This window comes from Accipiter gentilis, chromosome 4, assembly GCF_929443795.1.
Source record: "Accipiter gentilis chromosome 4, bAccGen1.1, whole genome shotgun sequence".
In the NCBI taxonomy this organism is placed as follows: domain Eukaryota; kingdom Metazoa; phylum Chordata; class Aves; order Accipitriformes; family Accipitridae; genus Astur; species Astur gentilis.
The window spans coordinates 9,966,520-9,980,640 of NC_064883.1; the positions used below are offsets into that span (position 1 = coordinate 9,966,520).

A 14,121-nucleotide genomic window follows, 5' to 3' on the forward strand; every position below is an offset into this window, starting at 1 on the left:
CTTCTCACACGACAAAGATTTTGATTTTGTTTCTTCTGAATTTAGATTTACTGAATGTTCAGAAGGACGAGGAGCCCCTACATGCCACGTATACTAACTGAGCTACTGTACTAAGAAAAAAAGTATTTCCTGATCTCTGAAGGAACCATAGGGTAGCTTTCACTAACTTCATACTATTGTAGATCTGTGCTGACTGGTGCTACCTTTAGAAGAGAGCTGGCAGAACATATTTGATCATACTGTCCCAGACCTAGTTAAAGAAGATTCCTACACGTTACGTCTATGAAAACACAGAAACTAATTGATGGTTTAACTTATTTTCAGGCTGCAAAGATCTGCAACAACATGCTCTTGGCCATCAGTATGATTGGAACTGCTGAGACTATGAATCTTGGAATCAGGTTTGTTTGATTTTTGTATTAGATTGAAGCATTTTTTCTGTGTTAACAGTTTTTGTGTTTTACAGTTGATTTTCACTGAGACGATGATTAGGTGGCATAGATATTTGCCAGAAGTTATCTTATAAAGTCATTAACATGCTAAAGGGATTATTTAACTAAAGTAGGTCTCTTCAGAACAGGAATATTCTCTTGTATTGACTGTATAGGTTGTTGCATTCTGCATCTGAAGTTAAGAGTTCATTTGTTCTGCTGTAGTGCAATGTACAATAATGTTTGTCTTGCATTATAAACATGCAGAGGTAATATAAGGGTAACTTTTTGTTTGTATTCTAAGCTAATGTACAGTGTATTCAGAGTGTTATACTCCCATATGGCTCTTGTTAGCTTTGTTTACTTTGTTAAATTGTTCCAAAATATATTGTAAAGTAAAACTTCTAGCACAGTGTGTATATCAAATTAAGATCAAAGCATAAAAAAGAACATCTACCTTTCTGTTCAGCTTTATCAATGCAGTTTGTCCTAATTGCCAAAACTCCTACTTTGTCAAAAAGCTGGAGTATGCTCCACTACACTCTTGTCAATGCTAAGAGTACCATTTCTTTTCTAGCAGGTGATACATCTGACTTGTGAGTGGCAGCATATTCAAACAAAATTATTTTTCTTTTCCAATTTTAACCTATTTATTTTGCTGTCGTCTTTGAGACTTTGTTTTCTAATAGAGTGCATGCAAGTAGCAGTTCAGTATCACAGTATTTGAACCTTTCATAAATTATTTTAGCCAGATCTAAATCATTTGCAAATTTATAGACAGAAAAGTCCTATATTTGAAGAGATTATCTTGCAATTGTGTATCTTTTAAGGGCTCTTCATGAATTATTTATCTGCACAGTTGCATCCTTAAAATTGGCCTGCTGAAACTACAGATATTGTAGATACTTATCAACTGGGCTTTAGACCGTGTGTTCATGTGGATTTGATACACTATAAAAACAGCAAGAGGGCATCAAATGTTTAAATAAATAAAAAAGAATGCCTACATATGCGCACATACACGAGGCAATGTAATGGATTCACATTTCCTCTTAATTACCATATCAAGATGCAGTTGTTTTATTGAATTGCCCTTGTCTCAGATGTTAGACTATCTTGACCTATTAAGTTGTCATGTTGTAATTGAGATAAAAGAGGAATTTGCTTTGCATCAGTGCTAATTGGTTTATCAATATCCTGTACCATTTACATTTTAAAATTGAGAGTCTGTAAGATACTGAAGCATGTCTGCATCAAGCCATAATAGAAACAGTAGCATTGTTTACAACTATTGTAATCCAGTGTAGTGCAAGCTTTCATCAGGTTCTGTTTTAAGTCATGGTTCACTTAATAAAGCATATGCAACTGATTTTTCATTATATTTTTATCTACATTTGTATGAATGATTAGAGTTAAAATTGAAGATAAAATCAAGAGGTTTGGAAAACAGATATTCTGTGCATGTAAGCCCTGTGCAGAATGAGTTTATGTCTGCAGTCACTGTAGCCTGAAGGTGTTTAGAATTTTCATTTTTCATTTTGTCCTTTTCCAGTTTAAATTTTGGCTGAATTTGTTTTCAGCATTTGTAAGCAAAATTACAGTGTGAAGGTGGCAATATACAAACCTTCCTACCCTACAATCATGATAATCAAGAAGGAACTGTACTTATTGTACAAGAAACCTGCTGATTGTAACCCAAATTGTACAAAGTGCAGAATCTCATTTAGTCTGAAACTGCATGAGGTTTAAGACAGAGGCAGTAATTTAAAGCTTTATGAAGTAATTTAGAACCCTTACATTGATTTTAATGTGCCGTTATTTAAATCATGGAGAAGATGACTTCTGCTTATAACTAGAATAAGAGCTTTCCACTTTTGGTGTGTACAAACTTCTAATGTACAAGTTAACAGTTGTAATTCTGATTATTAGAATTTTGCTATATTAATAAATTTATTAGGTTTTCTTTCAAGTCTAAAACTGAAAGGATAGTGTGGCTGCCTAGTCTGGAGAGAGTAGGAAGCTGAACTTGATTTATTAGATTGATGCGTATCTGGTGAAGAAAGTCTGAGTCTGACCTAATAATGGTAAAGGACACTGCAAATATAAAAAATTCATAATAGGAATTGTGGAGCTTAGACATGTTCTTAACTTTTAGATAGAATATAAAATATCTTCATGTCATGCATTGTGTATATCTGCTACATCATTTAAATCTTGAGTTTTAGGGATTTGGGATAATTAATTATTCAAAATATTGCTGACTGAACTAGATGTAACTAGAAAGTCATATTATAGCACCTTCCAGAAACCAATATATACTCTGAGCCTAAGTCTTCAAAACAGTGTGATATTTATCTATTTATAAACCACATCTTCTCTAATTTTTTCATAAACCATGCAGCCTAAATTTTCATTTTCTGAAGCAGAGAGTTACTGTTTTATTCATTTCAGATTTTTAAATTGCATTTGCTATTGTTTTATTTATTTTATATTTGAATTTATGGAATTTTTTCAAACTTCAGTGTAAGTAGCAAATAGAATGTGGTGATGAGGAAGGAAAACTGACATTAAAGAGCAAAAATTCCACAATAAACTCCCAGAAAAATAGGCAATATTGCTATGTAATTTCTGCATTTATATTTCACTTGCTTTTCTACTTTACTTTAACATCATATTTATTTACTAATCATCTTCATTCACTAATGAAGGTGTCCATTTTCACTAGAAGTGATTTGGTTTAGATTCTGTAACTAATTTTTAAAAAATAATCCATCCTGAGTTCCGATCACTGAAATGCCTATTTTGTTATGTTTTGTTTTTGTCATTAATTTCCTGATGCTTTAGGAATGTTGCTACTAAAAGTTAGAAGGTGTGGCAGAGTTTCTGGAAATGAATTCACATTGTCATTTGTATTTTCTTTTTTTCTAGCATGACAGTGCAACTTGTCAGTAGAAAAATCTTGACTAGATTTTGCTATATGGTTTTATGGATAATGTGCATATTGCAAAATAATGTAATAACTTACTGTGTCAAACCAACACACAGAGTACATGTAAACTTCACAAATAAGAAATAAAAACATAAAGTGATGCTGTCAACAGCCAGAGACTATTATTCTTTTTGCCGATCATCTCGGTGTCAGTGACTTTCTTTTACTAAGCCCTGAGTTCCAGTGAAACAATGTCTAATACTAGCAAAATAAAGTTCAGAAATGAAATACTGCTGATACCTGGTTTGTGTTTAGGTCAGATGGAAGTTGTTTGCAGTCCCTTCAGAAGCTGCCTGCACAGACTCAAGGAAGGGCTTATGTGGTGACACAAGACAGGGCAAGATTGCTTAATATAGTTGGGATATAAGGGACCAGGAGAGCAATAAGGACTCTGTGGCAATAACCTCACTGCAAAATCACTTTCATACTTCCAACAGCAGGGAAATTTGTCTCGATGAGAAGGGGCTGCAGCGGCACCCAGATTTATGCCAAAAGCTGCAAATACAGCTCTTTCCTAAGTAATTTTACTGTATATGGATTTGTGCCTGCTTGCTCTTTAAATGCATAAAGTAAAAAGATGGTAAAAGAACTTTGGTCTCTGATGCTGAGTCTAAATGTAGTTTCAGTCTCTAGAGCTGGCTTCTGTGAGCACCCCTGGGCTGTAGGTGGAAGACATGAGCAGAAATGGGAGTCAACAGCATAGAGAGGAGCTTATGCTGCAGGCTGAGGGATGATTAGACCTGGGCACACCTCTACTGCAAATTTTAGAAAGAGCGCCTTGAAAAATAATTCCTCCAAGAGCACTGTGGCTCTGCTTTGGCATGGGGCTATAGCTGAGTCTTGTGAAGGTTAGTAATGACACTTGAAAGCACTTACCTTGTTTAAACCGCCAACGACAAAGTAATTTTTAGCTGTGGTAGAAGGGTCCTAAGGTTCTGCTTGAATATTTGCAACTTCGTATAGTATTTATCCGAAGTACCTTGAGATGGGAAACTCTCAACAGTTCAGCTACTTCAGTTGTTACACCTTAAAATCAGACAGGACGTATCTTTTTTGTGAGATGCCATTTCAATTTTTCTGTCTGTTCCAGACTGAACTCCTGGTGGAGTGTATGAAAATTTCAGTACGTGGTTTTATCAAAGCTCAGTAAAACTTGAGTTTTGAGGAGCAGCTCGAAGGGATCCTATTTTAACCATTTTTTTTGGTATGTGTGTCCATTGCTGAGTTTCTGCTGTTCAGTTCATTAGGAATGTTATTGAAGAAGCATTGATTTGAGGGAAGCAATTGTTTTTGCTCTATTATAAGTACAGTTAATACACGGGCTTCTTTTCTGCGTATAAAGGAGAAGAACATTTTGGTAATTGTAAATTCACACGGGCATGCACAAGCTCTTGCCACATCCAATGGCAAGTTGTTATGGGGACTGGCAGACTGTCATCATTTTGATAGCTTGAGCAGTATATCTCTTGAACAGCAATGGAGCTCTTATGCAGAGAGTATCATATGTTCCCAGCCAATTTACAGGGAAACAGCAATAACATTTTATCATGGTTGAGAGCCCAGTAGCTGCTTCCTATTAAACTTGCCCTTTCAGATACCTGTCTTGGATTAATTTGTTGATTTCAAATGGAAACTCAGTCTTCTCCACTGAAGCATGACTTTCTAGGATAGACTCTCACTGAATGACAATTACTGTATATTCTAGCTGGTTTCAGACCATTACAAGCTTTGGGCACAGTGGAAGACAGAGGACTTCTTCAGTAACTGACTTTAATATATGTCTAATTTTAACTGTCAGTTATATATGCACCAGTGGATGAATCCTCAGAAAGATGAAATGCAAAGCACTTCTAACTTGCTCTTATTAATGATACACTTGCTGCAAAGGAGAAAAAAAACAGGTTCAGGTCTCCTGAAGAGAATCTGCATGGTGTTTAAGAGCAGTGAAATTTGAAGAAGCAGGGATTTAAACTGACACTGTCTTCCTTTTTCTTTTCCTAGAGCAAAAATTTGCCAGACCTAGTGCAGACAATATTCTCCATATCTGTATGATACACACATATCTTTTAAAGTATACTTTAAAAGGGTATACTTCACAGAGGGGTAGTTGGAACACTGTGAGAAGAGCATTCTGTGGGAGGATTATATGCATTTTGAAATAATAAGCTCTCTGTCTTGCAGTGTACTCACAGCTGTAATTACGGGCCTGTGCATGCAGCTAGATATGGCACAAGCAGGCACTATATTGCTAAAAATACTGATCTGGATGTAACCATGATAAGGAAACAAACAAGCCAAGAGATTTGTTTTGGCCAAAAAAGCAACCTCTGTGTATCTCAAAGCTCAGGCGTTTTCTGCTCCCAATGTGGGTTTTTTGAATGACAACAATTAAAGCAGTTATTCACAGTGGCTGTTGATGAAGACTTTGATGCACTATGCAAGTTAAAAGTACAATGCAAATACTGTGAAAACATATCGGTGCTGGAAAATACATATTTTTTTTAAACAAATGGCTCTTGAAAGCATTCAGTTGAGTCAGAAGGTTGGAAAAAAATGGGGAGGAAAATAACAGTTGATCCCGTTCGGTCCAACAGGGGAATTTCCTTTGAATTCCAGGGACTGCTGCAGCAATTCATAAATAAGAGTGCACAGCAGTAGTGCTAAAAAGCTACCTTTGCGGTACAGAAAGAGATCTTGCTTTGCATAAGGAGGGCAGAATTGCAGGAGACACGTGCTGTTATGAGAACAGAAACCATGCTGCAGGGCCCACTGTCTTAAATATAGTTTTTCAAATCCAAAATGCTTGCTGGAATAAATAGACATAAATTTTAGCAACTATTCCATTGGTCATGAGCTTTTCTCATCTACAAATTAAAACCTTGGGTGCTACAGCACCTGGGAGCAGTGTTAGGATTGCCATGACTGTGGAGATCGGCAAAAAGTCTGTGGTATAAGAGCTAATGTAAAGAGTGTTGACTTCTATAAAAAACCTTTATAGAAGGTTGTGATATATCCCTTTTAAAATGTCCTTTCCTCATCTTGGATTGTTACTGGATATAATTCCCTTACTTTCTTTTCTGTCATGAGCATAACTGAACATTTGTACAGGGCCAGATAAACTGCTGCTGCTCCTCGTCGTTGATATAAATGCTATTGGTGTAAAATTACACTTGCAACTTAGTATCAGTATAAATGTGAATTCATAAGAGGGTTAATTTCCTATAATATTGAAGAACTTTCAGCATCTACATTAAGCAACAGTTTATGCCATCAGCTCCGTGATAGAACATAAGACGTTTCTACTTGGACAAGCTTTGTTTTATCAGGATCAGTAACCTTATCAACAGTTGACCCAGAACTATAATGTATGTTTGTGAATAGATAACATGTCACAGTGAGAGGCAGACTTGCCTCATAAGCAGGAGTATATAATGAAGATTTAATAATAGCAAAGCACAGAATGTACAGATGTATACAACAGTAATATTTTTGGAGAAGTGTAGCATTTTTGCTCACATTATTAGAGCAGGATCATTTGCATTATCTTGCTTACATCAAAAATGCACAAGCATTCACATATAAACACATCGCACAAGTACTTGCACACTGCCGCACTTGCTTGTGATTATTTTGCTTTGTTCAGCTTTAGAGAATATAATTTCGATATGAAAAACAAGCATGTGACCTAGTAAGTAGCAGAACGTGAATGCCTTTTAGTAATTGAAATACAAGGGAACTGCTGTCTCAGAGGACCTTTATTTCGCTCGCACTTTCAGAATTGCTAGGTGAAGGGGATTTGCTTAGTGCAAAAGGAAAAAAGCTCTGAAAACCTACCGCTTAAATGGTGGATTGATGCTCTTTAATTTAAGATACAGCAGCCCTACCCCCAATATCAATACTCTGTCATTTTTCATGACTTATAATAAAGGGAGAGGAATGATGGTAGGGTCCTAAGATATAAAGCAAGTCACCCATGTCTTGTGCGTTTTGACATTAACACTTCTCTTCCTTGACCTTTGACAGATTAGGCCTTGACCCAAAGCTGCTGGCCAAAATCCTAAATATGAGCTCAGGTCGCTGTTGGTCAAGCGACACGTACAACCCTGTTCCTGGAGTGATGGAAGGAGTACCGTCTGCTAATAATTATCAAGGAGGCTTTGGAACAACACTCATGGCTAAGGTATGTAACATTTGCATGTGAAGTTGCTTCTCTCTGGGTTTCTAGCAAATGTTCTTCTCAGTGAAAATTTATGGTTACAGGGAAATATGTGTGCATGAACAAAGGGGAACCCAACCTCTTACTGTAGCTCTGAATTAATGAGTTGTGTAGTGGGCTTTTCCTTAGCCTGCAGCCTATTTCTAGCTACTATTAATGCTGAGCCACTCAATGAAATTATACACACTGTCTTTTTGAGTTCTGCCTTAATCCTGGAGTCCTGATTGACTTGCATGTATGGCAAGCGCTCAGCAAGCCATTTAGGTGCCTCTTGCATGACCGCTTTAGAATTTAGGAGCCTAAGCTCAAGAGAGCAATTCGGGGAAATCTGGGTGACCTAATTAGGTGCGAATAATGGCATAAGCATCTAAGATTTTGGGCTCAATCTCTTCCAGATACCTTAAACTGTGCTATTGGACATGGCCTCTAGCATCCCTTCTCTTGCTAAGCCAACTGCTTATGTGCTTGTCTTTCTGCCTAAGGCCATTTAGAATGCAGAAAGCAGACAGGTTTCAACCCACACCCCAGCAGACTTTTTTTGCAGGTATCTGCGCCATGCTGTGAGCTCTCCTGAATTGTCTTTGTTGGTGGCAGAAGTAGTGCTTGTTATGAGTAATAACCTAGTAAACTAAATTACTTGTCCACAAAGTGGGAGATCTGGGTTTAGGTCCCTCTCAGCCTGAGGAAGTTGTAACCTACAGCTGTCCCATCCCAGGAGAGTGCAATTACTGCCATGCTCTTGGCTGTTCTAGGAGAAGCACTGTCCTGAGTCACTCTGTGGTCAGGAAAACAAAGCTCTTAGAGGCCAGAGGAAAGTAGGCAAGGAGGTCAAGGCTCTGTGTCCCGCTGATGAGGACACACAGTTGGAGGAAGGAGCTATAGAACTCTTGACTCTTGAACTACTTCTGCATTTAGCACAATGATTGCCTAAGGTAAATTATAAAACCAGCCCTGGAAAAGATCTCTCATCTAAGCATGTAAGTGCAGGAAAAAATTTCATACTGAATATTAGTTTCCTGGGGTTATTGTCCTGAGGGATGCATTTGAGTTCGTACAGGACAGGTTTTAGGCATACCAGTTTATGAGCGCTCCCAACAGGTTAGGCATTCTGGCCATTTTCAGCTCTTCCACATACAGTATACAGTGGAAATTAAGCACTTAAAACTAAAATAACTGTCTCAGAGCTGGTGATCAAACTCAGATATTGTCATGCAAATCTCCACAGTGCTGGAGTTCCTGTACATAATACCCGCCTACTGATACTGTTCTTGTCATTTTGCAGTTGATTTATGTCAATTGGTGCGTTTGTACATTTAGTGGAATTAGTGAAATTCTGTCCAGAGTGTTTTGCATATGGTAGCACCAAAAAATTTTGCTAATGCTGCATGGCCCAAAACCCCTCAGTGGTTGGCCTGTGACATTTTACATTTATGGACCAACAACCAGGAGCTTTCATTTCTTTGAGGGATGTGTTAAAATATTGTAAAGCAGCAGTTTTTATGTCATGTTCACATCATTGAACATAGGGGACAATAAAATGTTATTTAAATTATTGATTTATAAAACTTTTTAGGTTATTGTTTGGAGTTTGCAAGAGCTATTGATTAGAGATAAGCAACCTGATCTTGGCCCTGCCTCAAAGCTCTTGTTTCCATCTTGTATGCTGTTTTCAGAATCTGTTCTGGCTGTTGTGCCCTGTTTCACACTGCAATCTCTGTACTCATGATTCATAACTCTTACTCTTGTCCAGAATAACCTCATAGTACAAATGTGATGGGGCACATATTTCCTTCCCTCCCTTTTAAATTTCTTTGTAAAGGGTTTTTTTCTTTTGGTCTGCTGCTAAGAGGGACCTTCCTATCCTCTGGAAGCTGCCTTGAAAGGCCTTCCTTTCACTGGAGGAACAGAGGTCTGGCTTGTGCCTGTTGAAAGTGCCAGCTTTTGGTTATAAAGCATCAGTGATAACTAAGAGGAGAATTCCTCAGAGAGGTTTGTAATTGCTGTTCACCTCTTCTGACTATGCCTCTCCTGCCCACCCTGAAGAGTGCCTTCTTTAGGCTGTAATCCTCAGTAAGAAGGAAAGACATTAAATTCCTCTCGTGCCTGTTGAACAATGCTATGTTATTCTACATAGACAGAAAATTACTTGAATGAGTAAGTAGCCAAGACGGCTGATCATGTTCAGGGTATTATTTGGTGCAGTGGTGACATCTTTTAAGATGCTGCTCCTTAGTTTGTGGACAGACTTTTGCTACTATCCATTTCATCCTGTTATGTAACATATCATGCAGTTTTTGAACTGCTTGAGGTGGGGACTTTTTTTCTGGGAAATACGGAGCACGCTTTTGCCACTTAAGAAAAAAAAAAAGCTATATTCAGAGGAGAAAGAGGTAGGTACAACCCTGAGGTTGAAAAGAAAGTACTCCACAATGAAAATACCTAAGAGTGACTCAGTAACACAGTTACTAAACTTCAAATTACTGCTCACATATCAGATATGGTAGAAGTCAAAGGCTTTCTTAAAAATATTTTGTCAGGAATGGATCTCTTAAAACAAGAGGATCGTTATTTAGTGTTTGGGACAGAAAAGTTTGTCAGATACCTCTGGAAAGCTCTTCAGTCTTGAAATCTGATGTTGAAACGTAGAATTTAGTCAACTTAATGTGAAACCTGCTCTAAAGATTTTACATTTAAAAGATCTAGTTTACTTCCCCTTGCCATCTTTGTGTCCGAGGCATTGCAGGACAGAAGTTCCATCTTTCATTCACAGCACAGTTGCTAATTAAATATCTTCTTTGAATCCTGGGAAGAGCTAGATTTATATCATACTATTCTTGACTCACGTCAAGACAGCCATTAGGGTTTATTCCAAATGGCAGTTTCATTTACGTGAACTGCAAAATAAATGTAAGGAACCAGGTATTTCCAAAATGAGCATTGAAAGCAGATTCTGAAAGAGAATCTGTTTCCCAAGTCCAAGCTGAGAAAAAAGTGGTTAGAATAGGCAGTACAGTGAGGCATCTGGAAGATGTTGTCGGTTCCAAAGAGTATGAGAGGAGCCATAAGCTATGGACTGATTTCTACTTTTACAAAAAGGTCAGCAAAGGGCAAATTTCTTTCAGAGCTGTTTCGTACTATTTCACTTGAAGAATCTCCAACCTCAAGAGAAAAGGTGCAGAATACTTCACAACCTGAAGCTAAAGATAAGCTTTACTTGCATTTTGTGGGTTTTTTTTTTCTTCAAAGCTCTAATATATGGAATGGGATTTAAAAAACCAAAACAAACTCCCTGCACTTTGGAGTCAGAAGTCCTCGTCCATTCAGTTAATGAGGAGATGTCTGACGTTTCAACCATCTTGGAGCCAGAGTTTCATTATTAAAGTGAATAGACCTGCTTTATGAAATTGTATTTGTGCTAGCATTCTATCCAGAATTTTCAGGGATTGCTTCTGTGAATGCTTCTTCAGAGAGAAACAGCTCACAGTCACCACTACAAAACCAAGAACCTTCACTAGTTTGGAGTTAGATGATTTTGCCATTCTGCTGTTCCATTACATGATTTTTGCTTTGTTGAATAAAATGGATAATATGGCAACAGGTTTCACAAGGAGGGTTCTTCTAAACCTAGGAGAAGAGGGCTAGGAATATGTCATGGAATATCTTATTGTAAGTGAGGTTAAAGCAACTGTTCCTAGATTTGTCAGGTCATCAGTCTTCCAACAGAATTGCTAGACAAGAAGGAATGATCTGCCCTGATGCAGATGAAGAATATTTTGGATCCTGTGACATCTGATACGTATGTTTTTCCCATTTTCCTAGATCTTGAAGTCATTCAAGGGTAATAGGAGGAGTAACTATAATTCTGATTTGTATCAGAATGACCTTTATAGAGCCGATTTACAGATCAAAGTGACATTTAGAGAGTAGAGTAAGATCTTGAATTTCCGTGTGCTAATTCAAATCCAGACACACAGAAAGTAAAGACCTGTCTTGTAAGTCATCCCTGAGAAGCCAAAGGTGCTCTCAGCAGCACTACAGTCTCTCAGTTCTTCTGTATCAAAGATTTGTTATTTAAAAAAAAATAAAAATACAGCAAATTCTATAAACCACCATAGTCCTGGATGGGCAGAAAATCCAGACATTTCCTAGTAACACTTGAGAGGTTCTTTTGCAGCTTTCTTGAAATGTGGACTGCAAAATCGATTTCATTAGCAAGACTTTATAAAGGCAACCTTGAGTGCAGACACTACTTTCATACTTAAACAAGAGATATGTTTATATATCCAGGCCCTTGTTAGCTTTTCCTTCTTTGGTTTGTTTTATGTCTGATTCAGCACAGAATTCAAGACATCTTCCAGCCTAGCTTGTCATTTCTGTCCAGCATGCGTGCAGCTGACTATTTCTAGCTAACTATAGTTAGTCATAGTACCTGGTACCTGCCTTTGAGTTCAGTCCTATTTATTTCAGGTTATAGCTGTAGTTGACCAAGGACTCTTGGAGGACAGGTTTCAACTTCATCCTCTTTGCAACCACTCCTCCTTTTTTTGCCCCAAATTTAGTGTTTAAAAGTGCAGCAGAATTATTCTCTGTATCCCTTTATCTTCAGTCATTAAAGAAAACCTTGAGTTGTAGCAGACCCCAGACAGTCCCCTAAGGAATTCTTTAATACACCCTTCCAGTTAGGCTGCAAACCATTCATATTCACAAAGTGGCCTATGCCTCTCATTTTGCTATTAACTGGTCACATTACAGTAAATGTATGTATGCTAAGTTTCTTCAATTTTGTTGTTATTCAAATCCCTCCTGCTTGATTTTTAACCTGTTTTTAGAAAGCAAGATGTTGTCTTGCCCAAACAAGAAAATGATACCGTTAGAAACTATGTGAAATGCTTAAGTGAATAGCCAGGGAAATTTTATTTTTGGAGATGACATAACAAAGTGGGAAAAAAGAGTCTGAGTCTTGCTACCAGGTTATATAGTGATCTAGAATCTTAAAATTCCTCCTGTCCTGAAGGAGGTTGCCTGCCTTGCAAAGTTTGAGGTTTTTCTGTTGAATAACATTGAGTTACTGTTTTTAAAATTAAAAACTAAACAAGACTTCCTTCTTCCAGGACTGAAATTTTAAGGCTGGAGTATTGTATTTGTTGGCAGCAGAGTTCTCTTCACAATGGGAGCCAAATAACCTATAATATGTACATGACTATTTATATCCTTGTTTCTCCCCTGACTTTTTCTCTTTTTGTTTCCTTCCATTCTTCCCCTCTGCCCTCTTCCTCCCTCTTCTCACTCCTCACAGGATCTTGGCTTGGCCCAGATTTCTGCCACCAACACAAAGACGCCAGTTCCTTTGGGATCCCAGGCACATCAGATCTACAGGATGATGTGTGCAAAAGGCTATGCCCTGAAAGACTTCTCATCTGTGTTCCAGTTTTTACGTGAGGAGGAAACCTTGTGAGCTGTCCTTTGGAAATGGACACAATAAAAAAACCACATTTTTTTTTATCCTTATAGCTTGTTCAAGAAGTATGTGGGTGTAATCAAATACTGTGCATCTTGATCCCATACAGACTAATCTTCTTTGGTTGTCTAGATCACAATGAACTCCAGGGTTTTTTCATAATTCTTGAAAAAGCAAGCCAGAGGAAAGGGTTGTTTGGCAATTAGCCATACAGTGATTTCTTTTTTTTTTTAAGAAACATACAAGTTTTTTTTCACTAGATGCAATAAGTAAATATTTTTTTTATGAAATACTTAACTGCATATAAAAATAACTTACATTATGGCTACAAACTTAGGTGAATCTTGAATAGTAAAAGAATGTTATAAAGTGATTTTATGATATATAGCGATCTATTAAAAATTAATACTTATGGAAAAAGGGAAGATTTGTTCAATGAAGAAACACAGCTTGAGATGGATTTATTTTTTTTCCTTGGACCTGCTAGCCTTGAGTTGATCAGTACTGAGTTTTTCCTGGGATTCAGGTTGCAGCTTAAGTTTATAGGCACGCGTTTCTAAGTGGAGAGCTGTTACAGCATGTTTACTTGATAGACTTAGTTAAAATAACATAGAATGTGTGTCCCTCTTGTAAAGCTCCATTATTGTATTTTGCTAACCCAATTTTATATTTTCTTGTATTCTGTCACACATTTTCAGAACTCAAGAACAGCACTTGCCAGAAGTTCTAACAAAGTGTACATTTGTTTTAGGTAATTACTGAAGTATTTTAAATCTAAACAAATGCCATTATTTTGAAAAGAAATAAAAATCTGTACTGGTAAATATTTGCTGTATGATTATTTGCTTTTTGTTTTGATGCATTCTTGTACGCACACAATTAAGCAAAAACTTGTGGTCCTATTTTGTAATTTGCTTGGTTTTCTACAGATCATATTGGAAAACCAAGCTTTTCAAGAGCTCTTCTCATGAAATGCAGATGGTAATATATTTGCATATGTATTGCCTTAACCATTCACCATCTCCTT

General features: G+C 37.2%; 1 protein-coding gene across 1 annotated transcript in view; it reads left to right on the forward strand.

The window, feature by feature from the left end:
• Positions 1-13,920, forward strand: part of HIBADH (3-hydroxyisobutyrate dehydrogenase) — an 85,920-nt gene extending 72,000 nt beyond the window's left edge. Inside the window, exons 6-8 of the mRNA XM_049799039.1 lie at positions 325-401; positions 7,444-7,600; positions 12,933-13,920. Of these exons, the coding sequence (XP_049654996.1) occupies positions 325-401; positions 7,444-7,600; positions 12,933-13,091 (393 nt within the window). The 3' untranslated portion in view covers positions 13,092-13,920. The remainder of the gene's footprint in view (positions 1-324; positions 402-7,443; positions 7,601-12,932) is intronic.
• The last annotated feature ends 201 nt before the right edge of the window (positions 13,921-14,121 follow it).